At 41.0% G+C, this 26772-nt stretch overlaps 1 protein-coding gene across 1 annotated transcript in view; it reads left to right on the top strand.

Annotated features, from left to right (window-relative positions):
• emc2 (ER membrane protein complex subunit 2) overlaps positions 1 to 26772 on the top strand; it is a 49079-nt gene that overhangs the window by 9620 nt on the left and 12687 nt on the right. The window contains exons 4-9 of the mRNA XM_015949391.3: positions 782 to 867; positions 14233 to 14290; positions 19963 to 20048; positions 20268 to 20327; positions 23481 to 23562; positions 25488 to 25598. Of these exons, the coding sequence (XP_015804877.1) occupies positions 782 to 867; positions 14233 to 14290; positions 19963 to 20048; positions 20268 to 20327; positions 23481 to 23562; positions 25488 to 25598 (483 nt within the window). The remainder of the gene's footprint in view (positions 1 to 781; positions 868 to 14232; positions 14291 to 19962; positions 20049 to 20267; positions 20328 to 23480; positions 23563 to 25487; positions 25599 to 26772) is intronic.

Genomic DNA, 26772 nt, shown 5'->3' with positions numbered 1-26772 from the left:
GCATTTTCTCCCTTTCCTTCATAAAATGTTTATGGGGTGTTTTTGACTTTAGAAATACCTCTTACCCTAAAGACCCGAATAGTCTGCACTGACAAAAGATAAAGATCATGTTAAAATGAGTGGTTTGTCACCCATCAGAATGAGTGCAATTCTTTTGGCAGAATAAATTACTCACCAGTACAGATGAGGCAAAAGTCATTAGAACTACTTGTCTGTTGGCAGCTCTGTCCCTCCTGTTGCCTCACTTAAGAAATAATCAGTTGCAAAAATGATGCAAGTCACACTGATGACTTTTCCATGTAATATGAAAATAAAGCTGAATGATTTTAACAGTTTTTAACCTTTTTTCTGCATGGTAAATGATTTTAGACATTTCTGATTTGTGTATGTAGAAGAGCAAGACAAATGTGAAACTCTTTAATCCTCTTATATAGCAGCAATACATTGGTGTAGATTCTTGATCGTCCAGGACATGATGACAAGAACGAGACAAGTCCAGTTGTTTGCAATTAAAATTTCAAGGTCAAAGTAGCAAGCACTATTTTCTAAACGGGTAACAGAAGAACCACAGATTTCTGTAAGATGGTAGAGCAGGCCTCTTAACTTTTTGTATCGATGTTTTTGTTTTTCTCTTAGTAAACAATGAACAAGTTGTCTTTTTTGTATTGTAACATCTCAGATATCTGTACTGTAACTTGAGTTCAACATAAAGTCTGAATGTTTTCCTAAAATCATAAGTCAGTCTATAACTGGTGTTCCTCCTCTTCCCACATCCTAACAGACCTGTCTACAGGAACTGAGGAAGCAGTTTCCAGATAGCCACAGAGTGAAGCGATTAACGGGCATGAGGCTGGAAGCTTTGGAAAGGTAAGCACTGAATGCTCCAAAGTAAAAGGAAGGTTAAAAAAAGCACCGAGACAGGTCTGTGTGGTGTTTAGGGTTAGGGAAAGAGAAAGTGTTAATACATTCTGAGTATCTCAATGACCTGGGTGTGTTAAAATGTAATGTGTGTGTGGCGTGTGGTGTGTTTATATTGGATCGTCCATCATTTGTTTTGGAGAAAAAAAGGAAATGAGAACGTAAAGGTTTGGTGCAGAGAAGTCCTGCAGCTCTTTAGCTTGTGTCAGGATTTCCCGAGGAGGAAGGGGTTAGATGCCAACGTTATTCTGTCTTTCTTGGTTTCTCCTTCTTGGTTCTTCCCTTATTCTGTTGCTCTTCACCACATTTGTTCTACTGTCTCTTTGTTCCTTGTTTTCATGGTTTGCTGTCCTGGTTTAAAGCTTGGTTTATGCTTGACGCATTCACTTTCCGCGCGGTGATGCGGCTCGCGGATGGAACGCGCTTCACAACTCGCAGCGTTTATGGTTTGTGCGGCTCGTCTCTGCGGTGAGCCAATATTCTCCCAAACTGAACATGGCAGCATGGAGATCTACGGCAAGAATCCAACCCTACACCATGGTAGAAGTAGAAATGACTGTTTACAACACGGCATTTCAGCATTTTTAACAGCGTTCTCATCTTTTCCGACAGTGCGAGCTATTTCTCTCCAAGAATTATTAACAACACATTGATCACGGCGATCTTTGAGAGCTGAATCATACAAATGTCTGTATTTACGAACCTCTGCCGTACTAGTTCTTGCCGGTCCGCCATGTTTTTCCGCGTCCGTCCGTCTGCGTGGTTAGAAGTTTTCCGAGGTGCGCGTTGCGGAAATCTTGAGCCGTGCGGAGACGCGGTGGAGGGGCGTGGTTGTTAAAATGACGCAACTTTTCCGTGTGGACCTCGCGGACGCGTCAAGCATAAACCAACCTTAAGTCTCTGCTCTTGGACCTTTAAGCCTTGACGTTAGGGATAGATTCATATGGAATTTTTTACATGACTGTGTGGTTAACATGTTTAAAATAATTAGATAAAATGGTCAGACATAATAACTTGCAAAAATAAAAATCCCTGAAACCACAAACTGCAGACTGGCAGATGACAATTTGCATGGAGTCTGTGAAAAAGACATTTTTTGAATGATCCATAAGAGATCGTCTCCAATCTCTGTGGCTCTCTGCAGCACATTCTTATTTATCTGAGCCCCCGAAGCTGGACGTTGTAGTACAAACACGAAGTAAGATCATTTCTGATTATTGTAATGTTTGTGCACAGCTAAATCACCATACAGGACGCTCTGGTCAGCAGTGATTTAGCAAGTAGTCCAACCACTGGTATAATAAAGCATCTCACACCCTACAGCTATGTCAACTTTTACAATCTAACCATGTAATCACACAACCAACACGTCTCTAAAAAGAACAGTAACAGCACTCAGAATAATCCCTTATGGATCATTACAATATTTTAAAATATATTTGAATGTTTTCTAGCGTTACATAATAATTCATTATTATATAATGATCCCTAATGATTTTCTGATTAATTCTGTTGTTTTATGAATTATTTCTGAGCAGAATGACTGTCTAAACCTCAACCACAGAAAATGTTTTGCATTTTTTTAAACCATTGCAACAACAAATTTTTGTTGCAATAAAAATATGTAAACTATGTAAATTTAAGAGGTCACTACAATCCCCACTGTTTAACTCATTCACTGCCAGCCGTTTCCTGATCACTAACGGCCTTCGCTGCCAGCGTTTCTCACCATTTTTACTGTTTTTTTAAGAGTCACAGAACGTTGCGCGCTAGCATGATGTTGATGCCAAAACAACCAAAACAAAGAGGAGACCCACCTCTTACATCAGGAAGAAGCCGCGTGTTTCGAGCGTTATCCGTTCTTTCATAATCCGTTGTCGAATTGTGATCGACAGACGCTTTTCCGGTTCGCGCCTCACTTTTTTTACAGGAACGGCCCAAAAGGATCTCCAAACACATGGATGTGTTGCTTCCTGATCATGTGATCTGTGACGTATGCGGATGAAGATCGGCTTCAGGGCTGAGATGTTTGTTCTCTCAGCGCGGGGGCTCGTTCCGATGCTCAAACAGTAAAAAAATGCAAATGACGACTTTAGTCGTCATTGGCAGTGAATGAGTTAATAGATACAAATATGCGGCACTTGAGGACATTCTGCCTGAGACACTTCCACATCGGCCAGTTTGGCAGGCATAGCTCAAACATTTTCCCAAACACACTCCGTCTCACAGTAAAATTTGCATTCATGGGCTTACTCATATCAACTGGAGAAGGCTGTATTGAATTTTCAGCGAGAAGAGTGCTGAGCATGTCTCTTAAAGAGCAAGTCACCCCCAAATTAACTTTTTTTTGCTGATAAACTAAATAAACGAGTGTCTAATTGTGCTGCAGACACATGTAGTCAATAATTTGGCACTTCAGGGCATCTTAGTTAAATTTTAAATATTCTGCCTAAAACTGGCAGTGTTGTGCCGTTGTCAGGTAAAAACTCTGCACTGTATTTTAATTTAAATCTGCCACCGCTATTGGTTAAGAGGTATGCTATGATGTAAACTGGTACATTATGATGTCACAATGCTGTCGTGAGCCTGTGTGTGTGTGTATTTGTTAGCAGCTCCGCCTTCTCGGTCTGCCAGGCAACAGCATTTGTTGCATTTTTCAAACATGAAGTGGGAGTGGAGTTAGACTCTGGTAGGGGGTGACTTGCTCTTTAAGTAGAAGCTAACCATTGCAATTAGCAATTGCGCTACTAGGTGGAACATGTTCAGGCCTCTATCATTTGTGAAGATAAAAATAAATCAAGGTTTGGTTTTTACTCAAGAAAGAAGAGTGAACAGAGGCAGCGGAAGTCATGTTGCTAGTAGCCAATCAGCAGTAAAATGTTCACATATCATGAATATTAATGAGTAATAGCGACCCTAAGTCACACCCATCTACTTCCGGATCATGGGTCCCCGAAAATAAGAAAAAATGAAGGCAAGTCAATGGGGCTATGAAAGGTATTTCCTAATCCCGTTTGTTATGTGCCATGGATTTCACATATGATGTCCGTTAATTTTAAAGACATATTTTGATGCCATGAAAGTGCTCATTTTCAAAAGGCTGCAAAAGTTATTTTAAGTTTTGTTTGAAAAGACATGTTGGGCTACAAATGCGTTTCACCCATCGACATTTAAAAATATGGACATAACCTGCCCATTGCTCTGCTGGGGGACAAGTTGAAGCCAAAAATGGGAGGTTCCCACCACAGATTTTTTGACTGTGTCACACCCAGACAATCCAAAATGGGAAAAGAGGTGGAGCTCAGGTTGGGGCTGTTACATTTGGAACATGGTTGGAACAACTGTAACCAATATAGCTACTAGCTAACATGGCTAACCCAAGAAGCTAAGAAGGGCTCCAGGGACCACGGGGTAGCCCGCTCGTATGGCCGCCCAGCTACCGTATGAGACTGTAGTCATGCTGGTCGCCTGTGGAGATCTAATATGGACTGGGACCGTTAAATTACAAGCAGAGCCAGACTGCTGCGACCGGGAGTCCTGGCCTTCTAGATCAGCTCATTCTCCATGGGCGTAAGTCAGGGGGACATTAGCTACATGCTAACATAGTAAAACGACTCCAAAGTCATTGCTCCACCGTGTTTTTCTTGCTAAAACCGCCTGGAAAAACTATGTTAGCTTTGGGTGAGCATGTAGCTAATGTTCCACTTTATCTAAACTGCTCAATAATGCATTAAGCAATATGTTTAGTAAGGTTATATAATGCATAAAAGCAGTTGTTAACACTGTTTAATGGTTTTGTTAATGCTTAAAGGGACTTTACGGAGTTTTGAATTGTTATGCTCGCGATTGCCCCCTCAGGCCAAAAGCGTAACGGCAGCTTCAATAGTAGGCTCGTGCACGAGGCGCACATGCTGTACGTGCACACTCCTTAACGAAAATAACAGCTGAGACGGTCAGCTCCGTGTGTGTGTGTGGCCCGGAGGACAGAGGACAGGAGAACGCGCAGCTAATTAATTAAATAATTTGGTTCTGTACATTTCTCTTCAGCACAGCTGACAAAGGTTTAAGATGGGTCAGTCCTCCTGCATGCTCAGATCATTCCCTTCCCTTGCTTGAAAAATTGTTCCAAAATGAAAGTTGAACCCACATCTTTTTTATCTGTGAATTCAGTGCCGTTCAGCGAGTCTCAAATAAAAATGTGGGCATCTTACTGTAAAAAAATATACCATTAATGTAATAAAGAAAATCTTAATTAAACTTTGTTCACATCCAGAATCGAACCCGGGTCTCCTGCATGAAAGTCCGACGTCTTACTAGGCGAGCTAACATGCCAATGACGTCACTTGTATCTGTACCACTTAAGAACGGTTCGGAGGGCTATGCCTGAGCGTGAACGTGCACGAAGCAGCCTGCTCGAAAAAGTCGTTTATCAGCAGCTGGTCTCACATTTAGCTGATTCTGATCTGTTTGAGGTTTTCCAATCAGGGTTCAGGTCTGGCCATAGCACAGAGTCTGCTCTACTGAGGGTCCTAAATGACATCTATCTATCACTAGATCACGGAACATCTGTGCTGCTTCTGTTATTGGACCTGACAGCAGCCTTCGACACAGTTGACCACGCGATTCTACTTGATCGCTTGGAACGATGGGTTGGGATCAAAGGGTCAGCTCTGGACTGGTTTAGATCGTATCTCCAAAACAGGACATTCTGTGTTAAACTGGGTGATGTTTTTTCTTCTTGGAAGGGGCTCCGGTGGGGGGTCCCGCAGGGGTCGATCCTTGGTCCACTTTTGTTTGCCATTTATCTGCTACCTCTGGGGTCAATCTTTCGTAAACATGGCCTATCATTCCATCTGTATGCTGACGATTGCCAGATTTACTCTCCATTGTGTCAGGAGAAAGGTCACTCTATTCAGTCCTTTGTCTCCTGTGTTAATGAGGTGAAGTCTTGGCTAATGTCAAACTATCTACATCTGAATGAGGGAAAGACAGAGCTCATTGTTTTTCACCCCAACAGCAGGAATGTGGATCGTTATGCTGATCTTGGCCCTCTTTCTCCATACTCAAAACCAGTTGTTACCAGTTTGGGGGTGAAACTTGATGTAGGACTTAAATTTGATGCTCACATCAATTCTGTGATCCGGTCCAGTTTCTTTCACCTGAGACGCCTTGCTAAAATCAAGCATATGCTGTCGAGAGCCCACCTGGAGCGGGTACTGCATGCCTTTGTAATTTCTCGGCTTGACTACTGCAACTCTCTCTATGCAGGGTTGTGTCAGTCAACACTGCGTCGCCTACAGGTTGTGCAGAACAGTGCTGCCAGGTTCCTGACTGGGACCAGGAAACGGGACCACATCAGTCCAGTTCTGGCCTCCCTGCACTGGCTTCCGATTTCCTATCGCTCACAATTCAAAATACTCGTCTTTGTTTATCATTTCTTCCAGGGTGGTGCTCCCCCCTATCTGGCCACTAGGGCTGCAACAACGAATCGATAAATTCGATGAAAATCGATTACTAAAAGCGTTGGCAACGAATTGCGTCATCGATTCGTTGTGTCGCACAACTCTTCCAAAAGCGCCCCCCCCCTTCCCGCCCGCCGTTGCGCGCAGACCAGAGCAAGTCAGATCAGCGCGAGGGAGAGCCGCAGATCAGCGTGAGGGAGAGACGGCAGACTTGCGCTGCTGCGAACCGGTTCCGCATTGTCGCGCAGCGATCCAGGCAGCTGCTTCCAGCGCACGGTCCATTCTCAAAGTGGCGCAACCAAAAAACTATAATTAGCACACGATCGTTCATGTCCGCACATGTTCTCTATTTTCTGTCTTATTTGTGCCTGAAGCTCGCTACTGCGGAGCTCATCACCTGTGCTGTGGTGATGTCACCTCACGCAGCATCGAAAACGCGCTCTGCGCTTTTCGGTCAGGAGATCCCTTTGATCTGCTCAAAAGTAACTGATGAGGTGAAAAGGTAAGAATCCAGGCAACAGATTTTCTGGAGAATTATGAGGAGATGCAGGAAGATGAGAGACAGACAGGACAGGAAAATAGTTCAATAAAAACAAGAAAACAAAACAAAGTGTTGAAAAGTAAAATGTAGGTAGATTTATCTCCACGACACGTTTTTACCAGTAAAAAACAATAAGTTATACACATGTCATATTTATACATCTGATACAATTCAGATCACCTTCAAAACTCAGTCACACACCCAGGGCCGTTTCAAGACATTTTGGGGGCCAAGGCAAAATGCCCCCCCCCCCCCCCCCCCCCGCCCCCCCCCATAACTGGGCTCCCCAGAAGCCTCTGTGTAATTCATACCCTCTCCAGGAGTGTTAGTTATACGGTGTTTATAAAAGCCCCTCAGACATTACTGACATGTTCTAATATTATCAGATGAAAAACTAAATTATCAGACATGCTGTCTCATCTGCTTCTTTTAAAAACTTGCAAAAAGTAACAAAACCATTTGAAAGCCACTATTTGTGGATTCTCTGAAAGTTTCCATGGAGTGTGTGACAACTTATTTTTTCATTGATCCTATCGTCTAATCTCACAGCTGAAACAAGCATCCTTAATCATCTGTGCACAGGAAGCTTACCGATGCTGTAGTAAAACAAAAGGTATAATAATTTATTATTAATAAAACCTTGTTGCAGCACTAAAGCAGAAAAATTAGATTTTGCATTAAATATGCAAAATATTTACATATGAATTGTTTTAGAGCCCTTTAATTGGCAGAATCTGATATTAATTTAGTTCTTACAAAAAATGGGTCCCAACATGGTTTGTGTGGCATTGCCATAGTGTGACGTCATAGGCACAGATCCCCTGTCCTCTTGTTTGGAAATGGAAATATGGTCACCCTACATTAAACAAACTGTCCACCCGGACTTTTGCACTGCACAGAGAAGCTTCGCTGCCTACGACTGAATGTCAGTTGAGAGTCAGTCTCATGCAGACTGACCAATGAAGAGAGGGCCTCAAGTTAAGACCCTCTCCTCATTGGTCAGTCCACACGAGGTGGGTCAAAGGTTACTCTGGGCGGGTTACGTGTTGTCAGGCATTCAAGTATTGAGTATATTTACTGCATATTACAGTAAAATATTCTGTATGTGACCACATTATGGTGATCCTTGGGTCGTGATGATGGAGCCCTTGAATATTGTTGCCCAGGGTACAACAAAGTGTTAATCTGGCCCTGGTTCCGCCGTCACATTCCCGCAGAAACTGGTTGATCACACCGGGGCCAGACTACTAGCATGTGGTTTTACAACCACAATGTCCTCAGAAGCAAAAACACTTTTAAAAGGGAGGGAGGAGTCCTAACTGTTGCTGCAGGCGTGTTGTGTGAGAGTGCAGTTATATACTGGTTAATATATTTTTGGGTTCAGTTGCTTTCATGTGGCCTAATGTGAGTCTATTTGGGATCATTGGAATGATCAGCAGCATTTCTTGATGTGACTTTATGGCAGTTGCCCAGGGCATCATCGCAAGGAGGATGGCATTCATTTACTTTTGTTTTATTTGGTATTTTTTCAGTCAGTTTTGGAAATATTGATCAATTTTGATTAATTCACAGCCTATGTTTAATTACATTTAAAATAAATATTAACAGATGAGATCAAACAAAACAGATGAGAATTGCCCTTAAGCTGTTTAACTTGGACCAAGCATTTTAGGTCACAGATAGATGTAGCTTAGGGTCTCTGTCTATACACTTTATAAGACAATTTAGGTGATGGCATGTTGTTTTTCTGCTATTGAACTGTTTTCTAATAATGTTGTGTTAAATAAAGTGAAGGAAGGAGAGAAATAACGTTTCCCTAGCAGTTTTTAAAAATTTCCCCATGTAATCCGATTAATCGATTAATCGTGTCGAGACCCCATCCGGTTAATCGATTATCCAAATAATCGTTTGTTGCAGCCCTACTGGCCACACTCCTGAACAGACATTCCCCATCACGCGCTCTGCGCTCCTCTGACCAAGGCCTGCTCGCTGTCCCTCGGTCTAGGTGTCGTACCCGTGGGGACCGGGCTTTCTCAGTCCTAGCACCGTTACTCTGGAACCAGTTGCCACCCTCAGTTAGGCTGTCCCCTTCTCTGCCAGTCTTTAAGAATCACCTAAAAACACACCTCCTCCGCTTGGCGTTTCCAGAACATGTTTGATTATGGCCCTCTATTATGTTGAATCCATTCCACAGTTTTCATTGGTACACTCAATCCATCCACTCAATCCAATTGTGTTTCACACATTTGTATTTTACCGGAATGTTTCATCTATCTCGTTATTTCCATTTTGTATTTTGTAATTTGTATTTTGTAATTTGAATTTCTTTTATTGTTGATTTATTCAGTATAATTACTTACAACTGTACCATGTTCAGCGCTTTGGGCTTCCTGACAGGGTTGCGGAAGGCGCTTTATAAATAAAGCTTTGATTGATTGATTGATTGATTGCTCGACCCGAGCAGCTCTCTTTTTCTGTGATTTTACAGAAAAATAGGCAATCACAGTAAAAATGCCAGGGCTCATTTTACAGGACCAGGGCATTGCAGGAGAATGTATGAAGAAGAAATTTATTATTTCTATACATGTTTTGGCTGTCAAACTTCCATAATGCCCCTTTAATAATGCACTAAGAAACGTTAATAAAGGGACTCTCCTTGTAAGGTGTATTAATTATGTGGGCTCATGTGTTTCTTCTTCTTACGGCTCTTGGAGAGTACAGACGCTTTTTTCTCGTCTCCCTCCCTCCTCATCCCAAGGCTCTTTGTCGTGTCTGTGCACAACGCTTTCTGCATTTTTTCTGGAAACTGGAAATTATTAAAAATGGATCTGGTCAGTTGGTCTCTCAACGCGAGTGACAACATTTTTTCAATAATGAGAGGGACAGAGCCAGCTGGGTATATCATGGATTCCTGGGAAAAAGTGGAACCTGATATGCCTCTCTCAACTGTCTGTAGAGAATTCTGAAGATATTTGGATATTCTTCGTTTTGGTGTTGGGATCCCTGCTGTTTGGCCTGAGCGGTTACCTGGCTTACCGGAAAATTAACGAGCTTTCAAGAAATATTGGCTCAATCCCGGAGCTCAGGGATGTAATGCATCGTGCTGTGAACAGTGTTGGGAGTAATGCGGTACAAAAGTAATTAATTACTGTAATGCATTGCTTTTTGCTGTAATGTGGTAATGTAAGGCATTACAGGGAAAGAAAATGGTAATATTTACTCAGTACCATTGTCAGTAACGCGGTAATTACAATGCATTTTTAAACCCAGAATCAAGGTGTTCCTTAAAAATTCAAATTGCGGTAAACCCGAAGAAAGATCCAGTATCTGCATATATTACGTCATTTATGGACTCAGCTTTGCGGGCAGAGAGGACGCAGCGGTAACGGCTCAACTACTCCAGCTGCGTCCTGCACGCGGCCGCTGCAACATTCACAAAATCGCTCCACTAAAACAAAATAATTCACTTGCGATAGTTCATGTCAGCGCATATTCTCTGGTATTTTGTGCTTTTCTGACGTGCTTTGCCTCAGCTGAGTTCATAATCTGTGCCCCGGTGATTTCAACTCATTACTGCTGGAGCGCCGCGCATGTGAAGATCCCTTTGGCTGATCGTTAGAAAGTAGGAAGTCTAGGAAACAGTTTTTTTCTTGAAGACGGAGAAAACATGCAGCATGCAGGAAGGTTAGAGAGAGAAAGGGCAGCAAATTGTTCAAATAAAATCAAGAAAAAAGTAGGTAGATTTATCCCCAATACACATTTTTACCAGTGAAAAGCAATAATATATAAGCATTTAATATTTATACATGTGATAGAATCAGATCACCACAGAAGTCAGTTCCACATCCAGGGCCGTATCAAGGCGTTTGGGGACCAAGGCAAATATAGGCTTGGAGCTCCCACCACCTCACTCTGCTCAGTTAATATAAGATGGCAGCGTGCTGAGAGTACAGATTGTTGTTGCTTTTATTTAATAAACAATCATTTTACAGCACTGTTATTATATCTGACTGTTTTTAACAGCAATCCTAGCTCAGACACCACATCACTTTCCACATATATGTCATGAGCTCACTGAGCGTCACATGACCAGATTCATATTGAAGTTGTTTTAGTGAAAGTAACTTAACGTAATGCAAAAGTAGTGTAATGCCTTACATTTTAAAATCAGTAATATTGTAATGTAATGAATTACTTTAAAATGAGGGTAACAAGTAATAAATAATGCATTATAGTTTTGAAGTAACTTGCCCAACACTGGCTGTGAACGCACAAACTCATAATTGTCGAGATGAGTTGTAAGCTTGGAACTTTGGCTGAGATTCAGGCTCTGGCACAGAAGGTGGATACCATCAAGGAGCGAGTGGACAGATCAGCACAGATTGAGATAGATTATTTACTCCATCATTGGATCTAGAGGGGTTGTAGACCAACAGAACCCTACGGCAGAGAGGAAATTATCTGTGTCTGTCCCCAAAACAACTTTTATCCGATTTTATCTGGTGCCCTTGGAACCTGTGAGGCTGAAGTGAAGACTCCCCCCTCAGAAGAAATGTGAAATGCTGTCGTTGCTATGGAAACTCTTTCTCTCTATCCCAGCCTTGGCGGGACTGTGACCGGTGAAGGCCGTGGAACTAAATCTAGGAGTCACTGTGCCCTCTAACCCATTATCTCCCTCCCCTGTCCAAATGGAGGTGATGAGAGCTGCTCCATGTGGCTTCACGCATTGAAGTGAGTCCCAACCCTACCTCCCCACCTAGTGGACACTTATGTTGTGTAATGCCTGAAGTCTCTGTGCATATCTGTCTGAGGTGTTTTTTGCATAGCAAAGCTACCCTCTCTGTGGAGGGTAACTCTGAAGTGCATTTTTTTCCCTCCCCCTGACTCTATCCTCATATAAACCCTCTTGATCTATTAAGGTAGCGCGACTCGGGTTGTGAATGACCACAGTCACCAATTCTTGTCATGTGTCTGTGTATGTATGTCTGATCTCAGAATCGTGTGTACTGAAACTCTTAATTTCCCTCTGAGATTAATAAAGTATTTGAATTGAATGAAAACTCACAACACTGCAGGTTTATGGAAAAACATTACTGCATTTAAGTAAGTACACACATAACATAACTTAATATTCTCTCTCTCCTGATAATATTTTACTTTCTTTGACATGGAATGTGCTACTACTAGTTCATCTGTTGAATTAATTAGATTAACTAAGATAAAGACAATAAAGTTGATCTCTTACTAAATTGAATATTTACTAAGAAATAACAATGTAGCCATAGAATACTACTTGGTGTGTGTGTGTGTGTGTGTGTGTGTGTGTGTGTGTGTGTGTGTGTGTGTGTGTGTGTGTGTGTGTGTCTTCTCGATCACCAGTGAGTCATGGTGGATGGCTGCTTATACTGAGCCAGGATCCTCTTGAGGTTTCTTGCTGTTAAAAGGGAGTTTTCCACTCCACTGTCGCTAAATGCTCAGTATGAGGATTGCTGTAAAGTCACTGACACTAGTCAGTGACTTGATGAAATTTGCTGGGTTCCTTACATAGGAAACTTTTTACTGATTGGCTTAATGAACTGACCTGTATTGGAATGTTAACTTTGTGAAGGGCCCTGAGACGACTCTTGCCGTGATTTGGTGCTATATAAATACCATACCAACCTTATTTCTATAGCACAATTTAAGACACAGCGTGAGAGCTGACCAAAGTGCTGAACAGGCAGGATCAATTAAAACAAAAATAAAAACAATAAAAAGATAAAACACAACAATAAAAATTATAAAACCATAATATGATAACATGAATCACTGTCTAAAAGCCAAGTCATAAAAGTAGGTTTTTAAACGAGATCTAAAAACAGGCAGAGAGGATTGAATTGAACTGAATAAGTGGACTTTCCCAAATACACATAGTATACACAGAGTTGGAGGTTGGATAACTCAAATAATAAATTAAACAAGTCCTTTTTTTATTTCTATTTAAATATTGTGTAGAATTCTCAGGATGCTCCCTACTAGTCCATTCTGTTAATGAAAGAAAATCTACTGAATGATGCCATTGATCTGCATCAATACATGTTAGTAAAGTGATTATAAATAAAAAAAAATTATACCACTTTGTGGATTATTGGTTTACTGAACAAAATCTGGGGCAGCTCCTTTAGCCCCAAAATTAATTATGTTGGAATGAAACTCACTCCAGTAGCTCAGAGAATGTGTTTACCCTATAAATTCATTAGTTTAAGACTGGTACATTTTTCTTTCTTTTTTTGTAAAACTAAAAAAACCTTTTTTGTCTAAACACTTTTGAGACTGAGTCAACTAAAACTGATTAAGACTAAAATGCTTTTGTGTCATTGAGACGCAGACTATAACTAAGATGCCCGTCAAAAACGTCACTGACTTGCATTCATTCTTTAATAGTTCTGGGGACGAATGAGCCGACCGGAAGGGGAGGAGACTTAGCCTCCCTGAACTTGAAATCCTGAATGATCAAACATCAAACACACATGCACACTTAAATAAATAAAGCTAATCAAAGTGGTTTGAAAGTGGTTGCCTGGTGCCATTTAAAATCTCCCAAAGTGTGGCTGAGTAATAAAGTGTATGTGAGAGAAGCATCAGTGCTGGAAATTTGGCTCCTCGTTGCTAATGGGAACCAGAGTTGCTTCTGTCAGTTGCAGGCTGTGGGCGGGATTGTTTCTGATCACAAAGTTGTGTCCATAACTGCTTATACTTCAGCATTTCAGTAGGCTTGCCAGAAAAAAATAAAATAAAAAAGAGGTTCACAAATTATACTTCTGCGCCTGATTTGACCTGACAAGTGAGGGGCATGGTTCCAGATTGCTTTACTGTATTATATGATATAAGCAGCTCATAATTTGTCTCCTTTAGTCATGTGGGCTGTCTAAAAGTCAGAACCAACCAAAGTAAATAACTTATTTGCAAATCCTGACGGACGTAAACTAGCTGTTTTATTTGTTTGAAGTTAAATCAGATATAATGAAATAAAAAGAATATTGAAAACAGTTTAGTTTATATTGGCTTCATGATACATTTGTGAGGTGATTTAAGTCATTTACAATGTCAGTTGTGTGACAAGTAAAACAAACTCAAGAGTGTTTATTTCTTCCTTTGAATGACTGTTGGTTTCTGTGGAGTCTCACTTTAATCAGAAACCTGACACCATGTGTACACTATCTTAATTAGTTTAAATTCTCTTTGATTTTCCCACTAGCTCATTTTAGTCATGCTTGTACTGTGAATGGATGAAAAGCTAATTTCAGTTTGTTTCCCTTTGTCTCCGCGAAGGTACGACGAGGCTAACAAGCACTACGATGCTATTCTTGAAGATGATCCCACCAATACGGTAAGAACAAGAAAGGGAAAAGTCCTGCTTAGCATCACATGCTACCTCACTTAGTGATCTCAGGTTTTTGACCAGCTCTAAATCTGACAGGGCACTTTGGTGTTAGCAGTCTGAGTTATTGAAGTTAAAGTCCCTTGGCCTTTCTGCCCTCTGCTGCAACACTGATCAGCCACACAGCATAAAACTGTTGAAGCTTGAGAGCTGGGTGGTTGGGGTGATTCATGAACTTAGTTAGTGTTCGATATGTTTGGGGGGTAGTAAGACGTTTGTAAGGGTCTAGTCTTTGAAGATGATGATTTATCAGACCTTTCAGACTCGCTCCCATTCCACCTCCTCTTTTGTCTTTCATTGAGTGCAGGTGCATTTGTTTTGTAGTGAAACTCGGTAACACAAACAGTTGTGAAATAATTTTGGTGTCTCTGTACTTTTTGCTGTCATCTTCTCTAATCCCACTGTTAATCACTGTGAAGAGACTTGATGTTACAATCCCATATCACTGACTTATAAAGTTTTCATTCGCTGAGAAACTAACACAGGCGAAGGTCAAAAGGTTATTATTTCAGTAATTCCATTTAAAAAGTAAAATTTGTATATTAGATTAATTCATTACACAGACTGATATGTTTCAATTTATTTATTTTATTTTAATGAATGTAACTTACAACTAATAAAAATCCCAAATTTTGTATCTCAGAATTTTAGAATATCAATTAAAAGCGGCGTAGCATGGAGTCTGGATCTGTCTCTGGCACTGCTCAAGTGTTATGAGAGCCCACGTTGCTCTGATCATGGCCTTCAGCTTTTCTGAATTGTTGGGTCTGCGTGTTGCATCTTCTTCTTTACAATACTACATAGATTTTCCATGGGGTAATGATCAGGTGAGTTTGCTGGCTAATCAAGAACAATACCATACTATGGTCCTTAAACCAGGTCCTGGTAGCTTTGGCACTGTGTGCAGGTGCCAAGTCCTGTTGGAAAAGGAAATCTGCATCTATAAAGTTGGTCAGCAGCAGGAAGCATGAAGTGCCCTAAAATTTCCTGGTAAATGGCTGCATTGTCGTTGGACCTCAGAAAACACAATGAACTAGGAGTGCAACGGATCATAGATCCGTGATCCGTATGAATCTCTCTTTACGGTTCGGCACACACGCGAACAACGGTGTTCGTGTAAAATACAATAATGATACAAACGGCAAAAATTAACACGCGCCTCCAGTCTGACAGTGCGGCGCGGCGCTGCACACATACCTCCAATCACTGTGAAAGGAGGGAGGATGTAGTGTGTGAAACATGCCTTGGACATAACATCAACGTGGTGGGACCTGTAAATATTGTTGGGGGCAAAGCTGTAAAAGAGGACAAAAGAAAAATAAACAGCGCATCATTAATTTAAGCAGGAGACGAGTAAAAGCTGAACATGAAGAGAGTGTGTCCAAATAAGCAAGCCATTTTAAGATTTAATCAGCAATAGGGCCTCTCGGTAACTCCTGCTTTTATAGCAAGTTGCAAATTGAGTGTTCTACAAAATAAAAAGATAGAGCAAAGCTATTTGTTTTTTTTTTTTCTTTTTCTTTTTCTTTCTGCTGATCTGAAAACGACCCAATGCATGACTAAAAAACCCTGGTATGATCCAAACCATGACATTGTTCATCCATCACACCACTACAATGGACCAACACCAGCAGATGGCATGAGACCCCAAACCATCACTAAAATTTTCCCTGGACCTCAAGCAATGTAGATTCTGTGCCTCTCCTCTCTTCCTCCAGACTCTGGGACCTTGATTTCCAAAGGAAATGCTAAATTTACTTTCATCAGAGAACATCACTATGGACCACTCGACAGTAGTCCAGTCCTTTTTGTCTTTAGCCCAGGTGAGATGCTTATGATGATGTCTGTTGTTCAAGAGTGGCTTGACACAAGAATGCAACATCTGAAACTCATGTCTTGCATACATCTGTGTGTGGTGGTTCTTGAAGCACTGACTTCAGCTGCAGTCCACTCTTTGTGAATCTTCTCCACATTTTTGAATGTTTTTTTTTTCACAATCCCCTCCAGGGTGCAATTATCCCTATTGTTTGTACACTTTTTTTCTACCACATTTTGTCCTTCCCTTTGCCTCTCTTAATGTGCTTGGACACAGAGCTCTGTGAACAGACAGGCTCTTTAGCAGTGACCTTTTGTGCCTTGCCCTCTTTGTACAAGGTGTCAGTGGTTGTCTTTTGGACCACTGTCAAGTCAGCAGTCTTCCCATGACAGTGTAGCCTGCAGAACTATTTTAATGTTCTGAGAATTTTGGATTTTCATCAGTTGTCAGTTATAATTATCAAAATTAAAAGAAAAAAAACATTTGAAATATATCATTCTGTGTGTAATGAATTAATCTAATACACAATTTTCACTTTTTGAATGGAATTACTGAAATTACCATGTCATGTGAGGGCATGGATGTTCATATAGGGAACGTAAGTCACGCTCATCTACTTCCACACCATGGGTCCCCGGAAGAATGAAAAAATGAATGCAAGTCAATGGGGCTAAAAACGCTATTTTCTAATTCCGCTTATTTTGTGCATGCAACAATTTAGGTATCTACTCGCCAGAAAAAATATGTACTGTCACTTTAAACACGAGTTCTCAGCAATCACCTTGTTTCACTGGGAAAGTTACTACTGTCTGGCACCACGATGAACCTTCAACTAGAATCAGGGTCCTGAATCATCCTGCTGAAAGCGCTACAAAATGGAAACATGTCAAATGTGGAAATGTTTATTCATAGTTATCTTAAGTACAAGTTGGGAGCTCCCATACTTAAAGGTATGGAACAACAACCATATTACATATTTATCCCAAGTACTCTATCAGTGGGTTGCTCTATAGAATATTTAATTAGTTAAGAATGGGATAACTGCAGCCAGCCTTCAGCTCTTCTTGGCTTTAATTTGTGCTGATTGAAATGACATAATTTTTTAACTTATTTTATGCATAGCTAATTCATAATAATAAAAAAAAAGTAATCACTTTTTGTTTAATATCTTTGCTTTACAATACATGGCAAGTTTTATCCACTGTTTTGACAAAGGGAGTAGTAAATGGTGTGAATCCCATGGCACCTCCCGGACATGGCACAGATCCGCAGGGAACACCTTGGAAAGGGAACGACCCATTTCCTGGTCTCTGCATATTGATGACTGCAACCTTTTTTTTTTCTTTTCTTTTTTAGCTTGAACTGTCAATCAAACCTAGGATGTGGAAGGGAACAAAACACACAAATGTTTCCCGTACCTGGGATGTAACTTTGTGACTTTTTCCCACAATTATTCTCCTTAAAAAGGGTATTAGTGGAGTGTGGTGCAAAGATATGATGACATCATTTAGGCCACCTGTCTTGGGGTAAGGATGGTTTCTATCCTACATGCTCTCCACATAGCAGGAGATTGGGCTGGAGATGGGCCTGAGAAATGGCGGAAAATTGGCAACTAGGAGCAGGACTTGCAAGGCATCTCAGCATGTGAAGCAGAGATTGGAAAGTGAGCTGTTGTAATTACAGACTGTGGAATAGATGTGGTACACATTAACCAAAATCGTTGAATCAACAAAAATTGCTCAAGTCTTTCTGTTTTTTTGCCATGGTGCTTTTCAAAAAAATGGTTCAGTCTCTTAGCCCTTCCATTGCTTGCTGTGTTCCAATACCCACATCAATGTGCTGGCAAAAGTCTTGTCTGTGTTTAAATTTATTTATTTTTTATCTTTTACTTTTTGTTTTAGACTGCTCTGCACCCACAATATTTCAATACAAGAATGCAACAAACTTTTAAAACTTAGTAGATCCACTGATAACTTGGTCAAACCTAAATGAAGCATTTCAGGTCTCATTAAACATGAAGTACCTTACTGAAAAGAGCAAATTGTTAATTTGTGGAAGTGGGTCTGTTCATTTTTGTTTATACAAAAGATAAAAAAAAATTGTTTGTTGAAATAAAAGAAAAGCTTCAAATGATCTGGATTTGATTGGTTAGTTGTTTTCTAGACTTTTGATCTTGAAGAGAAATGTTAGTAAATCATCAGCAACAAGAATAAAATACGGGTCCCTCCGTTTCTGGTAGTGCTCGATGTGTTTAGTCAGGTTTCATGGGCGTTAAACACAAGTCTGCTTTTTAATAAGGGGGCTGTTTACAATAAGATTAGATGAATGAGAAAGACATGATTAGTATAAACAAATACTTAATGTTGTACTCAACCTTTTCCATTAGAAAAATATTTGAATTTATCTTCATTATTTGGTAAACTCGCATCAATAATATTCTTCACATTTTTTTTTAGAAGGCTATCTGCATAAATTCCTATGCAATGTTGACAGGCCAAACCTTTTCTTATCTTTGAGCTGCAGGGGAGGCCTGCAAATAGCCTGTGAGCCACCTTTGGACACCCCCGATGTACAGAATATATCAATGATAATGATGGCCAGACAAATTCATATCTGAGCATGCAAGGTGAAAACTGTCAGTCAACAGAAGTGAACGTCTGGTAAAAATGATATTAGGCATATTTGTAATTCTTAGTCAGGACAAGTTCTCATTTGATTTCCCTTTTGACTCCATTTACGCTAAAAGCCTTTGAAGGATATTCAGCAGCAGTTGAGCACAAAGTGTTTGGAATCAAAATGTGGTGTAGGTAAAAGCCTGGTCATTTCAGTGTCTATTTTTTGTTTTATGAAGACTTTGTTTTGCTATCTGTGGGCTTTTTATCTCCTTGAGGCTACATAGTGCTTGTCAGTTGAGGATGTAGCCTCTCAGCAGGACTAGATTCCATCTCGATGGTTAAGTGGATTCCTTGTGATGGCATTGTCAGAGAAGGCCCTAATTTACAGTCCCCTGGACATGACTCAAACACAGTTCTTAATTGCTTTGGTTATGACTATTGGAGAGGAAGTCCCACTCAATCAAGTGGCAGTTCATAAATAAAATCGTGTGGCGGGGCAGTGCACCCCTAATGGAGCAGCAGCCTCCTGTTAAGCTTTTCACTTACTTTCAAAAGAAGACGGAGGAGGAGTCGGGTAAAGGGGAGTCAAATATTTGGAAAAGTCAGAGCAGCAGAAGTAATGCTGTCTAATTCAGATTGATGAGATTCTAATCCACCTTTAGGTCAGTTCAGCTTCAAAACGAAGGAACGGAAAGGAAAGTCATTTGCAGCTGATTTAAATCGGGCTTGTGCAGCACTGGATGTGTGCTATGCCGACAGGAAGACAGGCGTTGGGGTTTGGGGGAGTGTGCCATTTTCCCCACTTGGTAAGGGGGATGAGTCACCACTTTTATCTCAGCCACTGAGCTCATTCCAGCTACCAAACTTTGACCCATGATGTGTGCCCATCTCCTGCTACACATGGCCTTAAATTATCCTTCTATTATGCCATTGCTGACTTATTTTATTTGAGAACCACATTAATTATGTTGGAAGCTTATTGAAGGTATCTTCTATTGTGTTATATGTTTCCATGGTTACATGACAGTTTTGGCTTCTCTTTTAAGTAATTATTTAGTCAAACAGCAAAGGCCAAGGATGGATCGTGGTGCACCGAAGAGACACAACTTGAACTTGCCCAAGCTTTTTTCCCCCTCACACAAACACTTAAGGAGTTGAGGTTCTAATCCGGTTTATTCTCTTGTCTACAGGCAGCAAGGAAACGCAAGATTTCAATACTGAAAGCCCAGGGAAAGAACGGAGAAGCCATAAGGGAGCTCAACGAGTATCTGGAGCAGTAAGTGTTGTACTAGAGGTGGAGAGGATCAGCAACCCCTTCCTTTTCATTTCCTCTGGCTTTTAATTTAATTAAAAAGGAGTTCTTTCAATAGAGCTTACAAATCCAGGCCTTTATTGTTTTCATTGTTAAAAAAGTTGGCTTGATTTCAATATTTTTGTAACAAATACTTTAACTTTATGGTTTGAAAAAGAACACGATGTCCATGTCTGCTTTCAGGTTTGTTGGGGACCAAGAGGCGTGGCATGAGTTATCAGAGCTGTACATCAATGAACATGAGTAAAGATATTTTTATTGTTTTTGTTGGAAGTGTGTTTTCATTTTGAACTTGTGTATTCAAGGACAAATTTTCAATTTCTTATAGTGGAAAGTGCAAAAAATGATAAAAGGTTCATGCTTGTCACGTAGTTTAATAACGTTTTGTGCCTAATCTGGTTTTTCCACTTGATTCGTAAGCAGAGCAAAGCATAATACACAGCTAATAGTGGCTATTATAGTCGATGAATTGGTTTGCACCGGGTGTGTAATACCGGCGCGTATCGGACCCTGGAGCATAGCATTGTGGCACTCACATGATCTTGCAATTCGCCTGTGATTCTATGACCTCAGGATCAGGTGCGTGGAATACATTTGCAGGCAGGAGGGAACTTGCTGAGATCAGTTTAAAATGCTTATATATATATATATATATATACGTATGTATATATATATATATATATATATATGTATGTATATATATATATATATATGTATGTATGTATATATATATGTTTATTTTTTTAACACGTGGTGGAAATCCAGGATTAGACCCCTCTTTATTGTACTGTTCTAATGTTTTAGTTGTCAAAGACAGTTACTCCGGGTTTCCACGGGAGCCGTCAGCAGCACGTTACTGCAGCAGCACGTCTTGCTCGCGTAAGTTGCTGCTCGGCCCTTCCCACGAGACGCGAAGCAGCAGGGGAGCAGCTGTCACCGACCGAGCACGAAGTCACACGAGTGACTTCGTCAGTAAACACAACAACAAGCAGGAGAAAATTGCAACATGGTTTGTGTTTTATGTTCTGTCCGTTTTATAATCGCCAATACGGACCTGAAAAACAAAGGAGACCGCTAGCTAGGTGATAACTTCTCACTGGGACGCACAGTTATTAACCTTTTTTAAAAGTAAAGCAACCGGAAGGCAGTACGTTCTTTATTCTGAAAATCTCGGTAGCTTCTCTCCATTTCCCCGTCCGATTTCCTGTCTTTCCTTCCCCAAAAATGTCGAACTTGACCCGTTTCAGAGGCGTCGCGCGTAGAAAATAGAACCGGCGCGTAAAGGCTGCGACATGCTGCTCCTGAGACACGGCCGACTCGCGCTGCCGACGGCTCGAGTGGAAAAGGTTCTGTTGATCACAGTGGTTCCTATCAGCAGCTATGACGTGCTGCTGCAGTAACGTGCTGCTGACGGCTCCCGTGGAAAGCCGGGGTAAAATAGATGTAGCATTGCAGCAACAACAAACAAACATTTGTTTATTTTACTTTTTATGACCACAGTTCAGAAATCAATGTAGCTCTGGATCAAGTTTGACTCTGTTTTGTATAGATTAATGTGTGTATATGGACGCGACCGTCTGTGTGGTTGCTCTGGTAGAGAGGCAGCATCATCAGGAATGTGTTGCACAGTTAGAAGGCTACTTATTGGATATTTTGCGCCATTGTCTGGGAGGCTGTAGTAGCCAGAGGAAATCCAAGGGTGAGACCATTATCTGGCAGCTAATCCCAACACTTCTAATATCACACCATTCACTCCCACAGCCCTTATCTACAGGCGTGTCAATTTCTTTTCATTCTTTCCTTTATTTTGGGTTACAAGCTCTGTTTCCCCACCTCCGCCTCCTCTGGACAGCTAGGCATTATCACACTTGTTTCCAGAGTGATGGAGATGGGGAACACTTGCTGTGAAATTCCCAGGAGAAGGTGGTGTTCCTCCTGCCCTTCTCCAGTCAGAGAAAACACAGGTTGTTGGTGAATTAGAGAAATAAACTCGCCGTGTTGCACCCTGAGAGCTAATATCAGCTGCTGTTAGAGTTGTAGTGTCAGCATCAACACGTTAAGAATGTAACTGATATCCTCTGAGTTTACACCACTTAAACCCTATGTGTGTTTGCAAGTATAGCTTGAATCTGCTACTCTGAATTTGATCCAAATTCTTTAAACAGTTGTCCAAAATTGAATGTTAAACCGTAATAACATTTTCAAATATATTTTTCAAATCTAAATCAATTTTTGTTTTCTGCATTGTCAGAGTGTGGTAATGAAATGTTAAAAAGCCACCGCTGATGGTTTTACTAACATCCAAAAGAAACAAATGCAATTCCCTCTGGCTCACACACTATTAGCTACAGCCTTGCTAGAGCGGTCTGGTGGAGAGTTAGCTCTGGAGCCATTCTTGGGAGTGGCCTGGTGGTGTTGGGGGTGTTAAGGAGCACAGGAGGTACAATTCTGGATGTGGCACAAGATTCTGCTTGATGGCTGATGGAGCAAGCTATGTAGCAGGCCAGCAGGCTGCTGCACGAGCACATCTGAAAGTCTTTATGGAAAGGAAGTGGTAATTGTAAGAAGCCCCCCCCGCCAAAACCCTCACAACCCCTCTCTGATCTCCCCCTCTACTCAACTCCTTACCCACTGTTTATTTCTTTCTGTGTTCCAATCTTCCTCTGTCGGCTGTGCTATTCTGCTAGTTACAATGGACAGCTTCATGCATGTTCAGCATTTGGGTTATGTTTCTCTCCAAAGAAAAATAACATCCCAGAATTTTTCAAATTCCAGGAAAACAAAAAGCAAAATCTTATTTTGTGTGTGTGTGAGAGAGAGAGAGAGAGAGGGGGGGGGGGGGGGGGGGCTGCCTGTATTTTGTTAGCTGTAGAGACATTTATGGCTTTCTGCTTAATAATATACTATATCATAGCTGCTTTTGGTAAAAGGAAAACTATTAGAAGTGGAAATCACTGCAGATTAGTGTGAGGTCAGCAGCTCAGCAGTGTGCTTCTGAGAAGTGATCTCATCTGAATATGGGTACAGTATGCCAGCTCTTTTCGTAGTGCTGACCTCAGGAAGGTAGTTAACTACACATTAAAGGCAAGAAAAACATACAGACGTACAAGATTGATCCTCTGTGTCCTCGGAGGAGGGCAAATCACCACAGTAGACAGGCTTTACCTTTCACAGCTGTCGGCACTTAGCCTGTAAATAAACCATGTCATCTGCTGGATCTTTGAACATTCCTGCTACCTCTATTGTCAGTCACCTATAAACAAACTGTAGGTCCAGTTCAGATTAATGTCTGTAAATGTATTAGGCATAGATGTTGTGTTGAAAGAGCCCTGTGAGCTAAAGAATGTCTCCTCCAGAGCTGTATCAATAAACTTTGTGTTTGCCTTATTGTTGCAGCTATGGAAAAGCTGCATTTTGTCTGGAGGAGCTGATGATGACCAACCCTCACAATCATTTGTACTGTGAACAGTACGCTGAGGTAGGTACTTCTGTGTCAAGCAGTAGGGCTGGGTGATATGGTCTCAGATAATATCACAATATATTGAACAGTTCACCTCAATAAAGCTAAATGAACAATAGCTATCCATACAGTGGCAGTTAGAGGGAGCGGTGGTAGATTTGGTTGACGATAAGCCTGTTCTCAAGTAAAATCTTTCAACAACCTGTTGTACATTTTGGATTTGGTCACTGCCGCCTGCCTCAGCCGGTCACTACCCGCTATACCTGCCCACTTATCTGGCAGGCCATCCCATACACTCACCTAAAGGATTTTTAGGAACACCGTTTCAACTTCTCCTTATTGCATTTATCTAATCAACCAATCACATGGCAGTTGCTTCAATGCATTTAGGGTTGTGGTCCTGGTCAAGACAATCTCCTGAACTCCAAACTGAATGTCAGAATGGGAAAGAAAGGTGATTTAATCTACTGTTTTTCAAACTTCCTGCACACAGTTGGACAGTACTAGGACCAATCAGTGCAATAAACAATGTTGTCACCACCCTTCTGCCCTGCCAAACTTCACAGGGGCACGTGGCTCATTGTGGACGTATATGTCTATGGAAATCAGTAAACGAGGGAGTTTGCCATGCACCATCAAAGAAAAGGCAAATACATCCTTTTTTTTAAAATTATTTCACAAATCACAAACTATGTTTTAAGGACTCTGCCATTAGTGGGAAATGAGCTAGTCCAGGTTTGATTTGTCCAGGTCGTTGTAGTTTCATAATAGAAGCAGATTAAAGATGCTCAGGGAGTGAAAAAGTGATTGGATTTGCCACTAAAAGTACCAGTAGTACTTTTAGATTTATTTGTTTATTTTTTTAATTTTCCACCAGCATTAACTTCCCATTGAAAAAATAGTCCAACTCTTAATGTAATAGTTAGTTTTTTTTCTTGTTGTTTTTAAAACTTAAAAATAACAAAATGGTGTTTTGTTTTTAATTTTAATTTTTTTCCTAATCGACAACTTTAACTCATTCACTGCCAGCCGTTCCTGATCAGAAAAGCCCTTTGCTGCCAGCGTTTTTCAGAGTTTTTACTGTTTTTTAAGAGTCACAGAACGGTGCGCGCTTTGGCTGATGACAGTAGGATCAAACCACTTTTGAGGCGGGGGAAGTTTGCTGCTTTTCTTTTTGTTAAAATTTTACATTTCAGCCAAGCTACTTTTTATATTTTACTAGTGTGTTTTTAAAAACGCACATAGTGAAAAAAAAATTCATTCGTGGTTTACTCATTTAGTCAATATATTTGCAGTGTTCTCTAGTGCAAATCAATGCCTTTTGAGTAAAAAAAAAAAGCTATGATGTTTTGGTTCTGAGATGCAGGAGTTTGCTGGTGTAGAGGTGGGCTGAAAACAGCAGGATTTCTCATTATTATAAATTATTTGCACACATCTTGCTTCTGATTTGTAAACAGAATGCGTTCGGCTATGTTGCAAAGTCACCAACACACTTCTTTCTCTCCTCGCTGCAAAGAAATAAAAAAAGCCTTCCTGTGGGCAGGCGTGAGCCAAGATGGGCGAGGCCATGCATGCAAATTCACAGTGTGACATCACAGTGTGAGGATTTTCTAATCCTAGCATTTCACCATCTATTTTCTATCAGAAGCTAAAGCAGAGTGTGGGACTTTTTTCATGTTCAGCCTGCGTGAAAAACTGAGTGACCGATTATAATCAGAAATAATCATTTAAAAATGTTTTTTCAGTCAACCACACCTTTCAATTCTGAAATTTTAGAGGTGATTCAGCACCACTAAAATGGTCTAAAAACACCTATGGCTGGGAAAATTGTCTATGCCCTTGAAAGGAGACCTGTTTACACTGGCTGCTCACATACTGCTCATTCAGATGTTGTGACCTGAGTTGCCCTTTACCAAAGCCTTGTTTGATGCCTCCTCACACAGGTGAAGTACACACAGGGGGGGCTGGAAAACCTGGAGCTGTCCAGGAAGTATTTTTCTCAGGCGCTGAGGCTGAACAACCGAAACATGAGGGCGTTGTTTGGTCTATATATGGTGAGTACTACTTTGTTAAAGGAAGAGGGGAGAGAGGGAGAAAGAGAGAAAAGGAAAAAAAAAAAAAACAAGAACAGCAGGGCCATTTTTGTAACCTGTGGTTTGTCAAGGTTGAGGTTGGCCACAGTGTGAGTTAAGTAAGACTCTGTGTTGGTGGGGGGAAGAAGAAGGGCTGTCAGAAAGGTCAGCTCACTGCTGACTCAGACAGCGAACCCCAGCATTGGAAAAGGTTGACTTTAGCAGTAGTCTTGCTTTGGTCAGTTTTGTGTTTTGACTTAGATGAATAAAATGGAAACAAAGAAAAAAACGAGACGGATCCCTCCAGCCTCAGCAGGTATTTTGTCATTGCCAAATTATCCAATCAAGAGCTGGTTTGATTGTGGTCTTGGCCAAAATTCCCTTTCATCTGCATCTCTGTTTAAACAGGATGTTGTCTGCTGGTGCCAGAAGAATATACATAAAGGAAAACTGACATGAAAACACAAACAAACCTTTGCAGGGTTTTAAGGTGGAGAAGGAAAGCAGAACTCTCACAGAGAGCTCTAGTGTTTTTCTTCTGCTCAGCCCTGGGATGTTTCAGGTAGTCCAAACATCAAGGAGCCCATATCCTCTGAAACCTCACAGAGGTGGAAGCAGCACGTGCAGGAAGTGCAGGGCAGCGGCAGATCCAAAACATTTGCCTCTGTTAGCCCTCAAGCTGGACTGGATACAGAGCAGCAGGCCTTTTGACAGGGTCCTTAATGAATACCTGAAGCAGGAGTTTAATGTTGATTAAACTCAGATCTGTCTTGATTGCACCTTTTTGCTGTGTTTCAAATCTTGACAGGTGCAGGAAGTTCAGTGAAAGGGCAGAAAACTTTCACCATCTGAAAGCTTCTGAGTCAGTGTGACGGTGGATTTGGTAGTACTGACCACAGCTGGTTTGTGGGTTCCTTACCGACAACACACGCGTGGGGATTCCCCTCTATAACAGAGCTTACCGTTATTCAGGAATAGCCTGTCAAAGTTGACATCGTCTAAACCAAGGTTTCTCTCGAGGTAAAACATACATGTAAATAAATGCTTACTAAAAAAATACAGAAGCCAAACAGTCACCCCCCCAAAAATAAAGGTTGATTGTTATATAATTAAAGTTTCAACACACTGGTTGGGAGAGCTTTGAAGTGCAGGCAGT

The sequence above is a fragment of the Nothobranchius furzeri genome, chromosome 5 (assembly GCF_043380555.1).
Source record: "Nothobranchius furzeri strain GRZ-AD chromosome 5, NfurGRZ-RIMD1, whole genome shotgun sequence".
NCBI lineage: Eukaryota > Metazoa > Chordata > Actinopteri > Cyprinodontiformes > Nothobranchiidae > Nothobranchius > Nothobranchius furzeri.
This window is presented reverse-complemented; position numbering and strand designations above follow the sequence as displayed.